Here is a 20979-nt window from a genome sequence, read left to right as displayed (position 1 = left end):
GGAAACAAGATGAGATTCGTCTCCCAGATAGTTACCCGATGGCACTTAGTCGTCTGGAAGGAATTGAAAGGAAGATGAAACGAGATCCCAAGTTCTCTGCGGCCTACAGGGAAATTATAGATAAATACATAGAGAAAGGATATGTTCGGAAACTACAATCAGACGAGGTACGAATTTCTAGTGAAAGAAAATGGTATTTGCCGCACTTCGGGGTAGTCAACCCGAACAAACCTGAAAAGTTAAGACTCGTTTTTGATGCAGCCGCCAAGGTAAACAATATTTCGCTGAATTCTATGCTGTTAAAAGGACCTCAAAATATAGCTTCCTTGTTGACTATACTGTATAGTTTCCGCCGAGGCAAAATAGCAGTTGGTGCCGATATATGTGAAATGTTTCACCAAGTTAAAATTCAGCCGAGTGATAGAGTTTCCCAGCGATTCCTATGGAGGGATGGAAATCAGAAAGAGCCACCGGGTGTATACGAGATGCAGGTCATGATCTTCGGTGCAGCCTGCTCACCATGCTCAGCCATTTTTGTCATGAAAGCAAATGCTAAAGAACATTTGCACTATAATCCAAGAGCGATTGAAGCCATTAGCGAGAACCATTATGTTGATGATTTTGTAGATAGCTTTGAAAGTGTAGATGAAGCTATCATTATTTCTAAACAAGTGAAAGAAATTCACAAAAATGGCGGATTTGAATTGAGGAACTTCATATCAAACTCGAAGGATGTCTCCCAAACACTTGATGGTAGTTTGAAAGCAATGCCGATTAATAACGGAGCAGAGAAGGTCTTAGGATTATATTGGGAGCCTTCTAGTGATACGTTTATGTTCAACTTAAAATTCAATCGAGTCGATTCATCCATAATTTCTGGAGAACTGAAACCAACAAAAAGGAAACTTTTAAGCATTATAATGTCTACATTTGACCCCCTTGGACTTTTGGGCCACTTTACAGTGGGTGGAAAATTATTAATGCGACAGATTTGGAAACACGATTGTCGATGGGATGATATTATTCCTGACGATTTACATGCCATATGGGAAAGGTGGAGAGGTCAGATGAAAAATGTTGCCAAATTTAGCGTCCCTAGACATTATTTTCAAACAGGTTTGCCAACATCACTACAGCTTCATATCTTTGTTGATGCCAGTGAGGATGCCTTTGCTGCAGTGGCATATTGGAGGTACATTTCGAATGAGTACACTGATACCAGCTTCATCACTTCTAAAATTAAATGTGCACCTCTGAAAAAAGTTACGATTCCGCGTCTGGAGCTACAAGCTGCCGTTTTGGGAACTAGATTAATGCAGACTATTATGTCATCTCATATTTTGACCCCAGAAAAGATTGTTTTGTGGAGTGACTCCACAACAGTGTTACGATGGATAGCCAGCAGCCACAGACAATATAAACAGTACGTCGCCCATCGAATTTCTGAAATATTGTCATCAACAAAAATAGAGAATTGGAGATGGGTTCCAACAAGTGAAAATGTAGCCGATGAAGGCACCAGGTCATTCAACAATATTGACTTTTCCATGTCGTCCCGATGGTTAAGAGGTCCTGCTTTCTTGAGAATGACTGAACATGACTGGCCTACTAGAGTAATTGACACCACCTGTGCTAATGATATTGAGGAAAATCATCCGAAAACATCATTATTGATTGTTGAGAATGATTTTATTGATTTTAACCGGTTTTCGTCATTTACAAGAATAATAAGGTCGACTTGTTGGATTATTCGTTTTGTGAAAAGATGCCGAAATATTTTTGACGATTCGGAACAGTATGGTCTCACGTCCCGTGAATTAAATTGCGCCGAAGAAATATTATGCCGCCTAGTACAAAGAGAAAGGTTTTCTGCCGAGTTAAGTTGCATTGAAAAAGGGCAGCCAGTTTCAAAGAACAGTAGTTTGATTAGTTTATCTCCCTATATTGATGGTAATGGTCTTTTAAGAGTATATGGAAGAATAGATGCTGCCAGCTACCTATCATACAACGTGAAAAGGCCAATAATATTGCCTAAAAATCATCAGTTTACGAAACTTTTAGTCATGCATCATCATCGCCAGATGATGCACCAAAATCACGAGGCTACGGTGTGTGAAATTCGAAAAAAGTATTGGATACCACAAGTACGTTCTTTGTTGAAGACAGTAGTTGCCGAGTGTTTTTTATGCCGATCTAGAAAATGTTTACCACGATTGCCCATCATGGGGCAGCTGCCATTAGACCGCCTTGATCCTAATATTCCGCCGTTCAAATATACAGGACTTGATTATTTTGGACCAATTACTGTAACAATTGGAAGGAGATCCGAGAAAAGGTGGGTAGCATTGTTTACATGCTTAACAATACGTGCTATACATCTGGAATTAGCGCATGACTTGTCAACGGATTCGTGTATCATTGCCATAAGGAATTTCATTAATCGTAGAGGTGTTCCAACCAGGATTCGTTCCGATAACGGGACAAATTTTATTGGGGCCAACGAGGAGTCTAAAAGATTCACCGAAGCCTTTGATGCTAATAGAATCCAGAGTGAGTTATCCAAGAGAGGAATTGAATGGATTTTTAATTGTCCGGCTAATCCTTCGGAAGGTGGCGCTTGGGAAAGAATGGTACAGTGTGTGAAAAAAGTTTTGCGGCATACACTGAAAGAAATCTCACCTCGAGAACATGTACTACAGTCTCTTTTAATCGAAGCAGAGAATATAGTGAATTCCCGCCCACTAACTCACTTGCCAATAAGTCCTGATGAGGAGGAACCACTTACTCCTAACCATTTTTTAATTGGCTCGGGAAATGTTGCACCTACCCCGCCAGTGAATGAACCCGACGGGAAGCTTTTTTCCCTGAAAAAACAATGGAGAGTTCTGAGGTGTCTTCGAGATAGATTTTGGAAGCGGTGGATTGCAGAATACTTACCCACTCTCACCAGGAGAGTTAAGTGGTGTGAATATACTCAACCAATCAGTGCTGGAAATGTGGTTTTCATCTGCGACCCAAATGTTCCAAGGAGTCAATGGCGGAGAGGTTTGGTCACTTGTGTCTACACGGGTACGGATGGTGTGCCAAGAAGAGCTGATGTGAAGACTTCGTCCGGAGTACTGCAACGTCCGGTATCCAAGTTAGCTGTTTTGGACATAGAAATTAGTGAAGCTGATCGCTCCACGGGGGTGGGGGTGTTGTAGATCAGGCCTATTATTTGATGTTATCGATAATTGTTATTTTGATTCTATCGATTATTATTTGCATTGTCACTTTGTATTGAATTACCGCAGTTTGCTGATTCCTCTTTCTTTGCATATTTGTGCTTATCGTTGCTGAGCGCAATTAGCTCATTTTAAATTTGATATTCGTTGAAGAAGGAGGCGCAAAACTGCGGTAAGTGTCCGTCATTTATATTTGTATTTTTTGGTAAATTAACAGTTATGTTTTCGTAGAAATAAACGCAGCAACAATATAAACGTGTTTTATTGTCCGTTTAACGCAAGCCTCCTGCCCTTCTAGCCGCAGTCAGCAACACTGTTTGCGGCGCATTGTAATTACTGACGATGGCGCATAGTCCCCGAATAACGTTACCTGTTATTTAAGGTTACTTTTAAGGGTTCGGAAGAGAATATGATTCATTTTCCCACAAAATTTTCAATTCGCTCCACTATAGTGTATAGTCCGCCTATTACAGTGCCTCTTCATATTCGGTATTTCACTGAATGCAGTCCCAATGAATTTTTAATTTTGAGTTCTCATTGGATGGGTTATTTCCATATATAGTCAATTTTTCTGGAGTTTTGGACCTCCGAATCGATAGTAATTTCTAAATTTAAATCCTGGCAATATGATCTCAATTTACCTATCATAAATAAAGTTTCATCAAAGTTAAGGAAGCCACAAAGTATGCTAAAGGGTAGAAACCTTTGGTGTTTAAATTATGTCAGTGAGCCTCTTCAATTACGATAGAATCCACCAAATTTAATATGTGTCTTTCAAACTTTGCACAGTTTTTTATATTATTCTTAGGATGATTGACGTTGCAAAAGGTGTATAATTGTTCCTTTTCAGATATAGCCCTCATATAATATTATATCCTAATATTCGTCGATCAAATGTACTCTTATTTGGCCGATTTGAGGTATTTTGAAAGGCTCGAAATACTCATGTCAGACCCAACAAAGTATATATATTCTTGATCAGCGTAAAATTCTAAGTCGATTTAGCGATGTCCGTCCGTCTGTTCGTCTGTCTGTCTGTCTGTCTGTTGTAATCACGCTATCTTTCGAATGAATTGAGATAGATGGCTAAAATTTTGCACACGTGTTTATTTTTCCAGTAGGCAGGTTAAGTTCGTAAATGGGCCATGTAGGTCCACGTTTTCATATAGCCCCCATATAACGGTACCTCCCTATATTCGGTATTTTGATGATTTTAGGGACATTTTTCACCGGCATTGTTTCAAATTTGGTATTTGAAGTTCAAAATGGATACTATACCCTAAGACAGAAAATTGTCTGTGCAGGTCCACGTCTTCGTATAGCCCCCATATAACGGTACCTCCCTTTATTCGGTATTTTGATGATTTTAGCGACATTATTCACCGGAATTGTTTCAAAATTGGTATTTGAAGTTCGTAATGAATACTACAGTCTAATATAGAAAATTGTCTGTGCAAGTCCATGTCTTCGTATAGCCCCCATAAACGCTACCTCCCGATATTCGGTATTTTGATGATTTTAACGACATTATTTACGGGAATTGTTTCAAATTTGATATTTGAAGTTCGTTATAGGAACTACAGTCTGTGACAGAAAATTGTCTGTGCGACCCGCAGGTCTTCGTATAGGCCCCAATATCAGTACCTCCCTATATTCGGTATTTTCATGATTTTAGCGACATTATTCACCGGAATTGTTTGATAATTGGTATTTGAAGTTCGTAATGAATACTACAGTCTAAGATAGAAAATTGTCTGTGCAAGTCCATGTCTTCGTATAGCCCCCATATAACGGTGCCTCCTGATATTCGGTATTTTGGTGATTTTAACGACATTATTCACGGGAATTGTTTCAAATTTGGTACTTGAAGCTCAAAATGGATACTACACTCTAAGACAGAAAATTGTCTGTGCAAGTCCACGTCTTCGTATAGCCCCCATATAACGGTACCTCCCGATATTCGGTATTTTGATGACTTTAGCGACATTATTCACCGGAATTGTTTCAAAATTGGTATTTGAAGTTCGTAATGAATACTACAGTCTGTGACAGAAAATTGTCTGTTCGGGTCCAGGTCTTCGTATAGGCCCCATATATCAGTACCTCCCCATATTCGGTATTTTGACGATTTTAGGTACAATACCCACCGAAATTGTTTGAAATGTGGTATTTGAAGTTCGTAGTAGATGCTACAGCCTGTGACAGAAAATTGTCTATGCTGATCCAGGTCTTTGCACAGCTCCAATTTAACGGCACCTCCTTATATACGATATTTTAATGATTTTAGCTACATTATTCACCGTTTATTTCAAGTTTCCAATATGAATATGGTAATGGCTTATGACAAACAATGCCTATGTATGTCCATGTCGTATAGACCCCAATATAACGGCTATATGCGGTATTTTTTAAAATTTTAACAGAATTTTTTAAGGATTTTATTTTTTAAAAATTTCCAAATTCGTTGCAAATTGTGGAGGGTATTAAAAGTTCGGCCCGGCCGAACTTATTGCTTTTTAACTTGTCTATATTTAATTTTTGAATTGGAATATTAATACCAATTTATTTAATTGACTTAATTTCTTGAGAATTTAAATTGAAGGCGGGTTACATTGAAGTGTAGTACCGAATTATGTGGTGGTGAAACGGAATAAATGATACCGAAATAATTTAACGCGGTCACACCAAAGTTAAAAGATAATTACTATTTCAAAATCGCTAAAAAATCACGAAAAAAGATCTCATTGCAAAAATTCTCAAATCCGAAAAAATCGAAAAAATTTTAATTGGAATCGAATTTTATAATAATAGTACACTCTATTGATAAACATCCCAAGGACCTTTCAACTTTTGCTGTAAAAAATCATCGAACAAGGTGAAGATTTGTTCTTTTTCTTTTCTTGTTTTGTAAATTTTATATAATGTACGCTAAAATTTTAAATGATTTTTCAATTTGGCTTATCATATTCAATTCAATCGATTTTTTGTGAACAAAATAAAGAACTATTTTCATAAAAGTAAGTTATATTAGGTACTACGCTTATAACTAAAGAACGGCTTGGCGGATTTTGACAATTCATACATTTTTAGAATGGTATCCTGGCAAAAAAATTGCGGTAAATTATGCCAATAAAAATATGAATGAAAAATATCTTTTTGGTGTGATTTTTTGTTTAATTTGATATACTATATTAAAGTGAACATTTTTTATTATTTTGAATTTTAAATGAATAATATTAAAAATGAAATGAGTAACTTACGTACATCCTACTTCTTTCATATGACAATAATCCGTTCAATGAGAACTTAAAAAATGCAATTCATTGGGACTGCAATCAGTGAAATACCGAATATAAAGGGTGCAAAATCGTAGTGCGAATTGAAAATTTAGTAAAAAAAGGATTTATATCCTTCTAGAAATTCTTCCTAAACTTTCAAGACATCTTAAATCGCTTTTGCAGGTCATCATATATGACCCTCGGTTAAGGGTACAGCCCGATTTCGAGTATAGTTTACATTTGAACCATATTTTGCATAGTCATTTCAGCAAAGGTTGGTAATTTGAGAAGAAACCATCGTCGCAAAAAATGACCACATTTTGGTGTAACCATCATATGATTTAAGTAATTTTCAGGGTCTTGGACATTTTTTTCACATTTAGGACTTTATTTAGCATTTTTTTTCTAAGGGTGTAGAAAACCTCTTCTCATGAAATTTTCAATATTCGGAGTAGGGTCCATCTTGGTCTTGACCACATTCATCAATTGATTTGGCTAAAAAAATTGTATTTAGGCTACTCTGGGGTAGAGAATCATTTTACAGATAATTGTCCCTTTAGGCATTTGTTTGAGTATAGTTCTTACATGAGTGTACCTCCAAGTCCAGTTTTCCAAAAAATGTTTTGTCAGAAAAGAAAATTTTATATTCTATTGAATTTGTAACCCCCAGAGAATATTGGTTGGGAACGTAGATTTGGGATGTACTCTACGACATAAACTCCGCATTGTCAAACGCATTCAGTCGGAAATTTTGGCAGAAACATAAAAAATTACGAATATTAATTTCTCTGATCGTCATTGAATTATACTATGATGAAAAATATGAACTTTATGGGGTCTCCACAGCACAATTTAAATGACAAAAATAAATAAATTCCATTCTTAGAAGAGTAATTATCTTTGACCATTCTGAAATCATTCTGCCCCTAATTATGAGGCGGACAAAACAAAATACCACACAGCACGGTATTCTAAACGTTGTAAACACAAATCCAAAACCAAAAATTCAATTCAAAATATCTAAAACCGACAACAATTGATTTATATATATATATATATAAATCAATATATAAATCAATATATATATATATATATATATATATATATATATATATATATATATATATATATATATATATATATATATATATATATATATATATATATATTGATTTATATATATATATATATATATATATAAATCAATTGTTGTCGGTTTTAGATATTTTGAATTGAATTTTTGGTTTTGGATTTGTGTTTACAACGTTTAGAATACAGGATTTCTATTTAGAAATTACTATCGAACCTGAGGTCGGAAACTCCAAAAAATTGACTAGATATGGAAATAATCCATCCAATGCAAAATTCATTGGGACTGCAATCAGTGAACTACCGAATATGAAGAGGCAATGTAATATGCGTACTGTACAAAATAGTGGAGCGAATTGAAAATTTAGTAAGAAAAAGATTCATATCAGCTGAAAATTCTTCCGAAATCCTTAAACAAACCCGTAACCTTAACTTATAGGTAACGTCATACGGGGACTATGTGCTATCGTCAGTAATTACACTGCGCCCTAGTCAATTATGAGGTTGAAAAAGTTCTAAATTTGATGCAGTCCTATTGGTTATATAAAGAATCATTTGTACAAAATATGTTTCAGGTTGGTCTGCATTGTAATATAACCCTTTTTTTAATTCCTTAAATGTTGGTTATTTGAGATTTTAGAAAGAACAACACATTCTTTCATATAATTATAAGTATGGGACCAAGCCTTATATGAAGGCATCCGCTAATTTCAACTATTTCCAGGGTGTTGGTCACATTCTAGGTCACCTCTTCGCGGAAAAATTTCAATTTCAATGTTTTGGAGTAGCCCTCATATAAAAGTACCTCCTGATTTTACCTATTTCGAGGGTTTTGATTATATTTTCGAATCGATTTGGCTTAAAATGTGTATTTAGGCTACTTTGGTAGAGAACCACCTTACATGTTATAAACAGTTGATGTGTACTGTTTAATAAATGTGCTATATTATTTGGGTTTCCAACTCACAAATTAAAACATCTGGCTAGAAAATGGGATTAGGTTTTTTGAAAAAATCGCCCGGTACGTGAACCTATATTGACATTTTTGAAATGCATATTCATTTCTCTTTAGTCGAGTCATCATTTATACTAAAAATTGTGCCACTTATGTGAGCCAGATGTGTGAATTACCCGTCCAGCTAGTATAATATATTTTTAAAATCAATGATTGGAAGAAACGAACATTACAGCACGTAAATTGAAGATAATCACCATTTTTGCCATGGAATTGAAAGATTGATCAAGTGGCATAATATTTTTGAAGGAAAATCTTTCACGCTTTTCAATCATTATTCAAAATAAGGAAAATAATATATAAATTAGAACAACATGTTGATTCTAATTTTGAATAATTCTGACAGGTGTTATATATAGGGATATATTTCTCTACTTTTACGAAGCTTGTCTACCTCCTTATTGTAACATGGTTGCATGTTGTTTAAGTTTTCAAAGCAAAACAATGTGGGTAAAACTGTCATATGGAGGCTGTACCAAAACGTGAACATATATAGACAATTTTCTACTACAAGTATTATTATGCATTGCGAGTCTCAAACACCAAATTTGAAACAATTCTGTAAAAAAATGTGCCTAGTATCAGGAGGGTGCTGAAAATCTGCAAGACTTTTGGTATTGAAAATGGGCTATACTTTCATAATATAGTCCATTTTCAATATCAAAAGTCTTGCAGATTTTTATTAACCTCGGAAGCTGCAGTGATTTCCAAAGACGGATAGACAGACAGGCGGACGGATATCTCTTAATCGACATTCTTGCATAGAACTGTCAATATAGATATTAGTTTTGTTGTAGTCCCCATATTACCATACCTTGAGATATTCGGCATTATGATGGTTTGTGTCACATTTTCTTCATCGGAAATGTTTTAGAATTAAATGTTCTTAATGGATACCAAATCCTATGACAGAATATTGCGTATGCAGGTCCACGTCTGCATGCAGCCCCAATATAATGGTACCTACATATATTCGGTATTTTGATAATTTTAGCGACATTTTTAGTCGGAATGGTTTCAAGTTTCATATTTGAATATCATAATGGCCTATGACAAAAATAGCATATACAGGTCCGCGTCTTCGTATAGGGCCCAATATAACGGCAACTTTCTATATTCGGTATTTGTATACCCTCCACCATAGTATGGTGAGTATATTAAGCATGTCATTCCGTTTGTAACACCTCGAAATAGATATTTTAGACCCCACAAAAATATATATATTCTTGATCAGCATACAATTCTATGTCGATTTAGCGATGTCCGTCCGTCTACCCGTCCGACTATATGTGGAAATCACTCTAGCTTCCGAACGAAATGAAGTAGACTATTAAAATTTTACTAAACTGTTTTTTTTGTCTGTAGGACTTGAAATGGGCCATGTAGGTCCACGTTTTGGTATATCCCCCATATAACGGTACCTCCCGATATTCGGTATTTTGATGATTTTTGCGACATTATACACTAGAATTGTTTTAAATTTGATATTTGAAGTTCGAAATGGATACTACAGCCTAAGACAGAAAATTGTCTGTGCAGGTCGATATCGTGGACCGAATATCGGGGGTTACCGTTATGTGGGGGCTATACGATATCGTGGACATAAATAGATAATTCTTTTCCAAGAGATAAAGTTCCCATAGGGAACTCCTTGTGTGGATTTTCAGACAATTGCGTTGAAAAATGTGACTTAAATCATGAAAATACCGAATATCGGGGGATATCGTTATATCGCGGACCGATATAGCCCATCTTCGAACTTGACCTTCCTGCAGACAAAAGACAGATCTGCACAAAATTTTAGCTTCCTATCCTAATTCGTAGGCTATAAAAACTTTTGTGTATGGTCAGGCAAATAAAACGATATACATTTTGGAAGAAATGAAGAGAAACCCATTGAATCAAATTTATGCATTAATAAAGTATGCACAATCGTATCGAAAGCTTTACTCGGTATTTGGACTTTATTTGAGAATCCGGTCTGAACATGACAAGTCAATTCTAATAAATTTCTCAAAGTTGATCTTCCATAGATATATTATGTTTTTGTTCACAAAGATACATGTAGGTCAATTTTTATTATCTGATTGAAATGAAAATTTCCAAACTATATTTGCTTGGCCAAAGGACGAACCCTATTGAAATTGGTGATAATCGGATCAGATTTAGATGTAACTCCCATATATCTTCTACCGATTTCGGATCAATTGTGCACCAAATGGCCAATATAATCCAAATTAACAATGAACTTTGGTACATCCCTCCGAGTTCAGTCTAAAAGCAAGTATATTAAATCGGTTCAGATATAGCTATAGATTATAAATATATATATATATATATATATATATATATATATGTTTCATCCAATTTGGTGTTTAAGTCTCTCACATTCGTAATATACATTCGACAAAAATAATATTTGGTACCAGATATCAAATACAGCCCAGAAATATCAAGATCGGTTCAGATTTGGATATAGCTTCCATATATATCTTCAACGTATTTCCGGTTAATTGTGCACCAAATATCCAATATCAGTCCAAATTGTCTGAATTTTTGCACATCCGACCGAATTCAGTCTAGAAGCAAGTACATACATCAAATTTGGTGAAAAACGCTTCAAAAATAGCTATAGTTCCCAGATCTGTAAAATTTTGGTACATCTGACCGAATTCAGTATAGAAGCAAGTACATCAAATTTTGAGAAAATCGGTTCAGATATAGCTTCCATATATATTTTTCATCCGATTGGGTGTTCAAGTCCCTCATATTCGTAATGTGCATTCGACAAAAATGATATTTGGTACCAGATATTTTATAGAGCTCGGCAATACCTTTGCCAAATTTGATCGAGAACGGCTAAGATTTGGATATAGCTTCCACATATATCCTTAATTCGATTTCAGGTTTATTGTTAATATAATTATTATTTTTAATATAATCCTTCTCGAAAGGATATGATGCCCTCTATAACAATATTATTTGGAATAAAAGATTAAAATTTCTCCGTCAAATTTAGTGAAAATCGATTCAGAATTGGATTTGCCTCCCATATATAAGTTCCCTCTAAAGCCAAACTATAACTGCTCTAAAGCTAAATGTTGATAGGTAGTATGATCTGCTTTAATTAACTTTTTTGTTACGGGAGCTCTTTTAAATATAATCGCCACGCCCATCTTTTGACTTTTCCTTACTGGTTTCTATTACCTTTTTCTCTGATTTAAGTTAAACACAGTATTGCATGCATTTAATTGGTTATTTAATTTGTGTTATTTTGCGGAGGAGGTACCAGAAGGAGTGGACCGACATATCTCATTATGAGAGTTAGAATTATCCAAAATCTTGCCTTTGTGGACGATTGCGAATTGCGTTGTGCGAAAATAGAAAATAATTGGATGCTTATTTCGCATTTTCTGAGCGTTATGGTTATTCAAAACTAGTTAACCCGATCTGCATTGCTGGCCAATACTTTTAGTGTTTAAAGCAAATTTTAATTTAAAAAAATCAAAAATTTAATTGAGCTATCGAGCTCTTATAAATTGTAAAGTTGTGGTTTATCTTCACTTTGCAGAAAAGTCTTACTTAATAAATTCCACTTCATGATGAAAGATTGTTTATGTTTTCCATAGTTGTTCCTGTGAGCTTCTCGTAACATGCTATTTTTACATCCTAATGTGTATAGCAGGTTGTAATAATATTGAAAAATCGAATTGTCAAATGTTTTTAATATAATATCCACAGCGGTTAGGAGACCATCCTTCCAGCTTTTCGGGTTGTCTAACTTTTGACTGAGGGTATAAAGATTTCAGATAACCCAGCTTCCACATTAAAATCTTTTTTAGAGACTCAATATCATATGTGTTTCTTGATCGGAGTAAAACTCTATATCGCTATTTAACTATTTTCCTCTCTTCTGAAAGCAAATATAGGTGAGAGGTTAATGATTTAGTCCCAATTTCCAACCGTATGGGATGTCTTTTAGTATATTGAGCTAACACTGGATGGTAATTTCCAATACCACGTTCCACGTTTAGATATTAGGCAATATAGCTGTGCCGTCCGATTTTATGTGTTTTAGTGGTCTAAACCACTATAGCATAAGGTATACGATATTGTGGTACTACATTTTATGGTTCTTTCTTCAATTTGTTCGCGAATTATTTCCCGATTTTATATGGATTCTATACTTTCACAACTAATATTAAAGAAAAATACAATAAATGCAAAAAAAACAAACCTTTAAAAGAATGTGCTATAGCTATTCATATTCCATGCCACACTGTGATACAGGGTATTATGTTTGTGCATTTGTTTGTAACATGCAGAAGGAAACAAAACACATCCATAGTTCCTGTTGATAATTTCCAGAACGAGAGATACAAATGCCCCTGTCAAATTTGGTGGAAATCGATTCAGATTTAGATATACCTCCCATATATTAGTTCCCTCTGATTCCAAATTATAACTTCTCTATAGCCATAATACAAATTTAACAAGTAAAAAAGCAGTAAGTTCGGGCCGAACTTTAAATACCCTCCACCATTTGAAACGAATTAGGGCATTTTCACAAAATAGAAATAAAATCCATTAAAAATTCTGTAAAATCTCGGTAGGTGCCGATATATGGGAGGATAAACGATATTGTGGACTTATATAGACAAATCTATGTCTAGGGATAAAGTACTCACAAACCAACTCCTTGTATAGAATTTAAGACAATTCCGTTTAAAAATGTGGCTAAAATCATCAAAATACCGAATATCGGAGGGTACGGTTATATGGGGGAGGGTACGGTTATATGGGAAATATCATGGACCTATATAGAGAACTCCCAGTCAGGGGTAAAAACCCCTTGTGTAGTATTTCAGACAATTGCGTTGAAAAATGTGGCTAAAATAATCAAAATACCGAATATAGGGGGGTATTTTACACACATGTTTATTTTGACAATATGATATCGTGGACCTATATAGATAATTCTCTTTCAATGAATAAAGTACTCACAAGAAATTCATTGTGCGCATTTTCAGATAATTCCATTGGAAAATGTGGCTAAAATCATCAAAATCTCGAATATCGGGGGATACCGTTATATGGGGTTTATACGATATTTTGGACCTATATAGACAATTCCCTTTCAGGGGGTAAAGTGCTCACGAGGAACCCCTTGTGTAGAATTTTAGACAATTCCGTCGAAAAATGCGATTAAAATCATTGAAATACCGAATATCGGGGGGTACCGTTATATGGGGGATATACGATATCGTAGACCTATATAGACAATTCTCTTTCAAGGGGTAAAGTGCCCACAAAGAACTCCTCGTGTGGATTTTCAGACTATTCTAATAGAAAATGTGGCTAAAATCATCAACATACAGAATATCGGGGGGTACCGTTTTATGGGGGCTATACGATATCGTGGACCTATATAGATAATTCTCAGACTAGGGATAAAGTACCCACAAAGAACTCCTTGTGTGGACTTTTATACAATTTCATTAGAAAATGTGGCTAAAATCATCAAAATTCCGAATATCGGGGGGTACCATTATATGGGGGCTATACGATATCGTGGACCTTTATAGATAATTCTCTGCCAAGAGATAAAGTGCTCTTAGGGAACTGATTGTGTGGGTTTTCATTCAATTCCATTGAAAAAATCATCAAGATAAAATCATGAAGATACCAGATATCGGGGTACCGTTATATGGGGGCTATACGATATCGTGGACCGATATAGCCGGTCTTCGAACTAGACCTGCCTTCAGACAAAAGAGAGATCTTGGCAAAATTTTAGCTTCCCATCTTAATTCGTTTAGCCAACAGACGGACAGACGGACGGACAGGGCTAAATCATATTAGAATGTTATGCTGATCAAGAATATATATATATATATATATATATATATATATATATATATACTTTGTTGGGTCTAAAATGATTATTTCGATGAGTTACAAACGGAATGACGAACTTAATATACCCTCCATACTATGTATGGTGGAGGGTATAAAAACGGTCAACAGTTGATATAATATACTCCACAAAAATTCTTAATATACAGGCGTGTAACAAATTCGGAACGGATTCCGTATTTTTATATCGATCGTTTATTATATAGCTTCTTCAGATTTCAATCTATTTCAGTTATTAAGGCGCAAAGTGAAGAACACCTTGTCCTACCCCATTAACATGTCATTAACTCCTCGAAATACTCATGTTAGACCCAATGAAGAATATATATATTTTGGATCAGTGTAAAATGCTAAGTCGATTCCAAGATATAAGGCTAAAATGTTACACACATGTTTATTTTATCAATAATAAGGTTAAGTTACGTTAAATGGGCCAGGCCGGTCCAAGCTCTCGTATAGTCCCGATATAACAGTACCTCCCGAACTTCGTTATTTTTAAGATTTTAGACAATTTTATGCACGTAATTGTTCAGAATTGGGTATTGAGATTTTGCAACGGGTTCTACCTCCGATAACAGAACATTGTCTGTATATGTCCACGCTTCAGATAGCAATTATGACAACAGAATTTAAATTATATTCTACGCCAGTCTGTCACTGTAATATAAGTTCGTTTTGGCGCCACAGTATTGGTGCTAGACCAACCATATTTCTATTTTTTTTTTTTTATGCAAAGAAAAAGTGACCACGCCCAATTTTAGGGCCATTTTTTCGATTTACCTAAAATCTAATATTTACAAAAATCTTGAAGATATCTGTTCCAAAGTTAGTATACGACGTAATCTTGACTCTCCCTTTAACCTTAGGTATCTGTTTGGAGTCAGACGAACTGATCACACATACTTCTTTAAATCTATATGTAAAAATTTTTAAAAAATTCTTGAGATATAAGCATTCTAACTAACATCCCCTTCCTTTGATTATACACATTGTATATATTTCGCTATATAAATCCGATATATTTACTATCGGCATCTACGTAACGGTCAGAATTGGCCTGTTCGTCTATTTGTGATTTCGCCGGCATTAATTATTACCCGATGACCATCAAAATTGGAAGGCATCTGCCCAGCTCAAAGTTCTAGCCCTATGCTAACTTTCGCTTCGATTGGTCCATTATTGTGACCTGTAGAGCAACTGCAAAATTAGGAAATTTTTCAGTTTTTGGTCCATTTCAACCCCTAAGTATTATGCGATCATCTACAAAATAGGGTTCTATTCTGACCTTAACCCCACCTATATTTTAAATTTCGTGAAGATCGGGCCATAATTGCGACCTGTAGAGTGATTACAAATTAACATGGACAGACGGACAGACGCACGGACGGACATACATAGCTAGATCGACTCAGCTCGGCGAGATAGGAAGATCCATATATACTTTCCTATGTGGGAAACCAATATTTCGAGGTGTTACATAATTTTTGGCCCAATCAAACTTATAATACCCCCAACACATAGTGTTGTAGGGTATAAAAATTGAGGATCTGAAAAAAATGTTTCAGAATGCCTTTTGGAATTGAACATTCTTATTGAAAAACCGCAAAAATGGATAAATTTTGCATATTTTTATACATGCCGTTATATGGTTGCCATACCAAAATATTAAATTTTGATTAAAAAATAATTCTTAAAACATCAACACTTTTAAAATCTTAACATACTTTTAAATTGAGGCTATGGCTAATAGGGAACCAATAGTAAACATTTATTGCTGGTATTGATTTCACAATACTTAAAACTTTAAATGTCAAATTAGAGTTCATTTGGTAGAAATTGTAACAAAAACATGCAAAAGGGCGAAAGGTTACTGGTATTACTAAACCTAAACGAAATAGATATATTCGAACTTCCTAGGAATATTGTATAAAAGTTCAAAGATTAAACTAAATATTTCACCTTTATTGCGATTGCAACGAACGGCCGCATACACAGATTTATATAGATTTTACACTGGTAAAAACTAAATACCTTACAATATGGTCTTCTAAAAGTTACGAATTCAAAATAACTTTTGATTTAGAAAATATTGCTATGACCTTTATAATACTGATTGAAATTGGGGATTGAAAATTTCGTTAAATACGATTAAATAACGAATATAAATAGGTACTGGGGAATAGAAAATAAATCATACAGTGGACTTTTGTTGTAATTTTTTGGCAAATGATTTATAACCTCGAAAAGGCTTTTGAGTCCATCAAAATACCTCTAATAGGCCAAATTAGAGCACATTCGGTCGACCAATATTGGGAAATAATATTATATCAAGGCTATATCTAAATGAGATCAAATATATACCTCTTCTAACATCAATCAGCCTGTGCATAGTTTGAAAGACGCATATTAAATTTGGTGGCCTCTCGCGGACATAATTTAATCGACAAAAATTTCTACTCTTTTACATTCTTTATGGGGTCCCTAACTTTTATAAAACTTTATTTATGATAATTAAATTAACGTCATGTTGCCAGGTTGTCAATTTTGAAATTACTATATTACTATACAATTCTGATGTCCAAAGCTGCAAAAAATTGACTATATATGGAAATAATCTATCCAATGGGAACTCGAAATGCAAAATTCATTGGTATTGCAATCAGTGAAATGCCGAATATAAAGAGGCACTCTAATATGCGGACTATACAAAATAGTGAAACGAAATTAAGTTTAGTAAGAAAAGGATTCATATTCTCGGAAAATTCTTCCGAACCCTTAAACTTTGTAACAAAGTATTTGAATCACTGGTAACGTTATACGGGGTCTAAGCGATATCGTCAGGAATTACACTGCGCCTCAGATAAAAATCCCAAAAGAGGGATTCCCGAGTCAAACTTTTTTAGGGTCCCTTTTTTATAGCTTAGCCATACACAAAGGGCCTCAAATACTTTGCTCTATACTCCGCAAAAGTTATGATAGAGTTTTTAATTTGATACCGTCCTAGGGGTCACATAAAGAATCATTTCTACAAAATATGTATCAGGTCGGTCTACAGTGAAATATAGCCCCCCTTTTCAAATTCTTCAAATGTTGGTAATTTGAAGATTTAGAAAGAACAACACATTCTTTTAAATAATTTAAGTATAGAACCATGCTTTGGTATAACCCTTATATGAAGGTATCCGATTATTACGGCTATTTCCAGGGTCTTGGTCACATTTTTCAATTAATTTTACCCGTATCTTAGCCTCTAAGGGTGTAGAAGACCTCTTTGCGGAAATATTTATAATTACAATGGAATGAAATACCTCAATTTTTTCATAACTGGAGGAATCGAGGCAACTACTTATATTCCCTGGCCAAAATTTTAATGAGAAACGAGAAAGAAAAACTACTCATAGTGAATTATTTAATATGCGATATTCTATAAATTATTAAATTGTTATCCACTTTTGTACATATATCGTATTTACTTTTATTTTATTCTAAAAATGTTGTTAACAGAAAATGTTTTATTAATTCAATTTTAACCAACCCATGCTTGGGTGGGTGTGAATGAGAAATTCAACTAAACGGCCATAAATATAAAATGACCGTAAGAGCAAATGGGGAATGGGGTGTTAACTGCTATTTATAACACTTAGGATTTTTATTTTGGTATGTTGCTCCACTGGGTAATGATTGAACATTTTATGGTAGTAATCATGACAATCAACGGATTCAGAAAAAGCATAAAAATGTTATTTTCTTAATTCGGGTAGGAGTTTAGACAAATGACCCTAAATTTCGCACTTTCGCGTGTACGCATCCGAAACCACATGCTGGCATTCCGATTTAGTTGTATATACGACAAAAGGAAGCATAATGAACCATACGCTAAAAACAATGTTCAAGACAGTTTCGGTCAAATAAATGACTAAAATGCAAATGAAATCTTACCTGAAAATATGTGTGACCTCGGTTAACCCAGCCGATAGCCATATCGGAGCCGGCAATATTTCCATCCGGCGAGAATCCGAACCCCACATAACCCATGGTACGTGCTTGAATTTCAAATGTTATATCTTGATTAATGATTTTCCATAAAATACGAAAATCCTCATTCAAATCGACGCTATGATCCCAATTCAAGTCTTCGTCGGCCGAGGGCAGTGTTGAGGCTTTTGCTGCCGACGTTATAGACACGTCCTCCAACAGGCACCTAACAAGTACAAAGCTGGACATAAAGTATGTGATTAACGATGACAGCGATAAACTCGTATATTTCACTTCCGTCGGTGTGGTCATTATGTGAATCTAACTGCCCAGATGAATGGCTCGTCGTCGAATGGTCGTTTAGACGTTTCTCCGTGCCTGGGTGTGTGTGTGTGCTAAGCTGCGCAGAGTATAATGAGATGTTTTAGGCCACTGGTCCAGTCTCGTGCTAATAAAACAGAAGTGCTTGTTGGGTGCTGCGACTCTAATGGCGTGCGAAAATTGCGTATGTTTGCTTGTTTTTCAGTCAGATTTAGTTGCCTTTAATTAATAGTTTTTGGCTGCCCAGGCTCCCAACTTCTGCCTGTCGTTCTACTCCTTGTCCAATTTAATTCTCACCCAGCCTCTCAGTTCTTTTTATTGTTCTCCATACATGTGGCCACACGAAGAATTGAAGCAAGAGGTTTTAACTAGACATTTATTGCTTGTACAAACCCCCTTGGTGAGTGCCAAAATTACGGGAGATAGGCCTTAACGACGCACACACACAAACAATTCTACATACACAATTACAATGAAATTGTTTTCTAAATACACAAAGGGTGTTGTAAGTTCATGTGTTGGTCGCTTTGGAGTAGGGTCCAAAATTTACGCACAAAGTGGGTAACGGTCTCTGGAACTGTTAAAGGGATCAGAGGTTGCAAGGAAGCGTGTAAATCACATTCATCCGTTTTCAGGCGAAAATGATGTCGTCTGTTTTATGCAAGCTTTGTTTTGTTTGGTCACATCAAAAACAATTTTTCTTTACGTATGTGCCCTTGTACTTATTGCTATTGTTTCAGCAATACGAATACAACTGGATACACCTACACCCACACATTTGAGCGCTTGGGTCAGTCAAAATGAATAGGAAAAAATGTCCATGTGTTTATTTTCGTTTTGTTGGTTTCCGGTTTCGTGTTGATAGTGGTTCGTTGGTATCACAGCTATCGGTTCACAGCTCAAAAATATAAATGTTCATAAAAATATGCAAGTTGCTCGCAACCTGTTTTTTCGTCCTTTCTTTTTGCTACTGGGTATAGTGAACTACGTATCCTGTGCTACACACATGGCTTCCTTCACAAATATCGTTTGTTTGGCTATCTACGTTTATTGCTTTTAGTTTTGGTGTGGCTGGCTGGATGGCGGGCTTTTAGACTTCTCTGTTGCTGGGTCTTTGAGTTTTGCGTTATTCATTTGTTTGACTTTTGTATATCGCAGTTTTGCAATTATTATTCGAAATTGCATAGAACAAAAGAGTAGGCACGGAGGAAAGGAGAACGATTCGTTTTTGTTTATGATTTGGTTTGACAGGAACACCATTCGTGTGGCTACTATTGTTGTCTGCAATTCGAACAATAGGTCGCGGGTGGAGGCTAGCAGCATCAAAATTCAGTCATCTTCCACATAGTAAAGGTAATAGCGAAGTTACAGTTAGCCGTTTTCATTCTATAAATCATGTACCAGTTTGTTCATTTTGGTTACTTTAATTTCAGACAATATTCGTTGATTGCATTTATTTGTGGTTGTTGCTCTGGTCATCCAGTAAAGATTCTTTTTACGGCTAAAAATAAAATCGGAAAGTGAATGAAAAATGAGTAAAACATTATAGATTTTATAAATTTTACAAACAAAATTATACTTTATCTAAATTATGTTAGTTTCCTACTTAAAATTAACAAATATCATTATAGACCACCCTGATTTCATTATTATAAAAACTATATAGAACTAGCTGATCCGGACCGCGTTGCTGGCCCGTAGTATTAGGGTGTAATGCAAATTGTTTGAGAACCTAATATTAGAAGTAAAGTTAAGCTATTTTCTTTGAAAAAGACCTAAACTTTGATATAAACGTTGGCTTACAACCATAATATAAGAATACAGAAAGATGTATAAACATTTGTGAAGATTGATATGTCAACATTTTAAAAGTTTTTTTTTTTTCAAAAATAAGTAGATTTGTATATGTTTTCCTATACGACATCAAACGGAAGTTGTAATGATATGCATTTTTTAGTTTTTTATACCCTCCACCATAGTATGGAGGGTATATTAAGTTTGTAATTCCGTTTGTAACACCTCGAAATATACATTTTAGACCCCACAAAGTATATATATTCTTGAACAGCATAAAATTCTATGTCGATTTATCAATGTCCGTCCGTCTGTTCCTCTATCCATCTGTCCGTCTGTAGAAATCACTCTAATTTCCGAACGAAAT

At 35.0% G+C, this 20979-nt stretch overlaps 2 protein-coding genes across 2 annotated transcripts in view; one reads left to right on the top strand and one right to left on the bottom strand.

Annotated features, from left to right (window-relative positions):
- LOC101896479 (MOXD1 homolog 2-like) overlaps nt 1–20312 on the bottom strand; it is a 157045-nt gene extending 136733 nt beyond the window's left edge. Inside the window, exon 1 of the mRNA XM_059129324.1 lies at nt 18462–20312. Within this exon, the coding sequence (XP_058985307.1) occupies nt 18462–18809 (348 nt within the window). The 5' untranslated portion in view covers nt 18810–20312. The remainder of the gene's footprint in view (nt 1–18461) is intronic.
- On the top strand, nt 751–3538 carry LOC131805754 (uncharacterized). Its single transcript, XM_059129323.1, has 2 exons — nt 751–3396; nt 3456–3538. Exon 1 carries the CDS (start codon nt 768–770, stop codon nt 3201–3203), a length of 2436 nt encoding a protein of 811 aa, XP_058985306.1. The 5' UTR covers nt 751–767; the 3' UTR covers nt 3204–3396; nt 3456–3538.
- Nucleotides 20313–20979: the final 667 nt, after the last annotated feature.

Source organism: Musca domestica, unplaced genomic scaffold (assembly GCF_030504385.1).
Source record: "Musca domestica strain aabys unplaced genomic scaffold, Musca_domestica.polishedcontigs.V.1.1 6, whole genome shotgun sequence".
Taxonomy (NCBI): Eukaryota; Metazoa; Arthropoda; class Insecta; order Diptera; family Muscidae; genus Musca; species Musca domestica.
The sequence above is the reverse complement of the archived record's forward strand: the minus strand, read 5'-3'. Positions and strand labels throughout refer to the sequence as shown.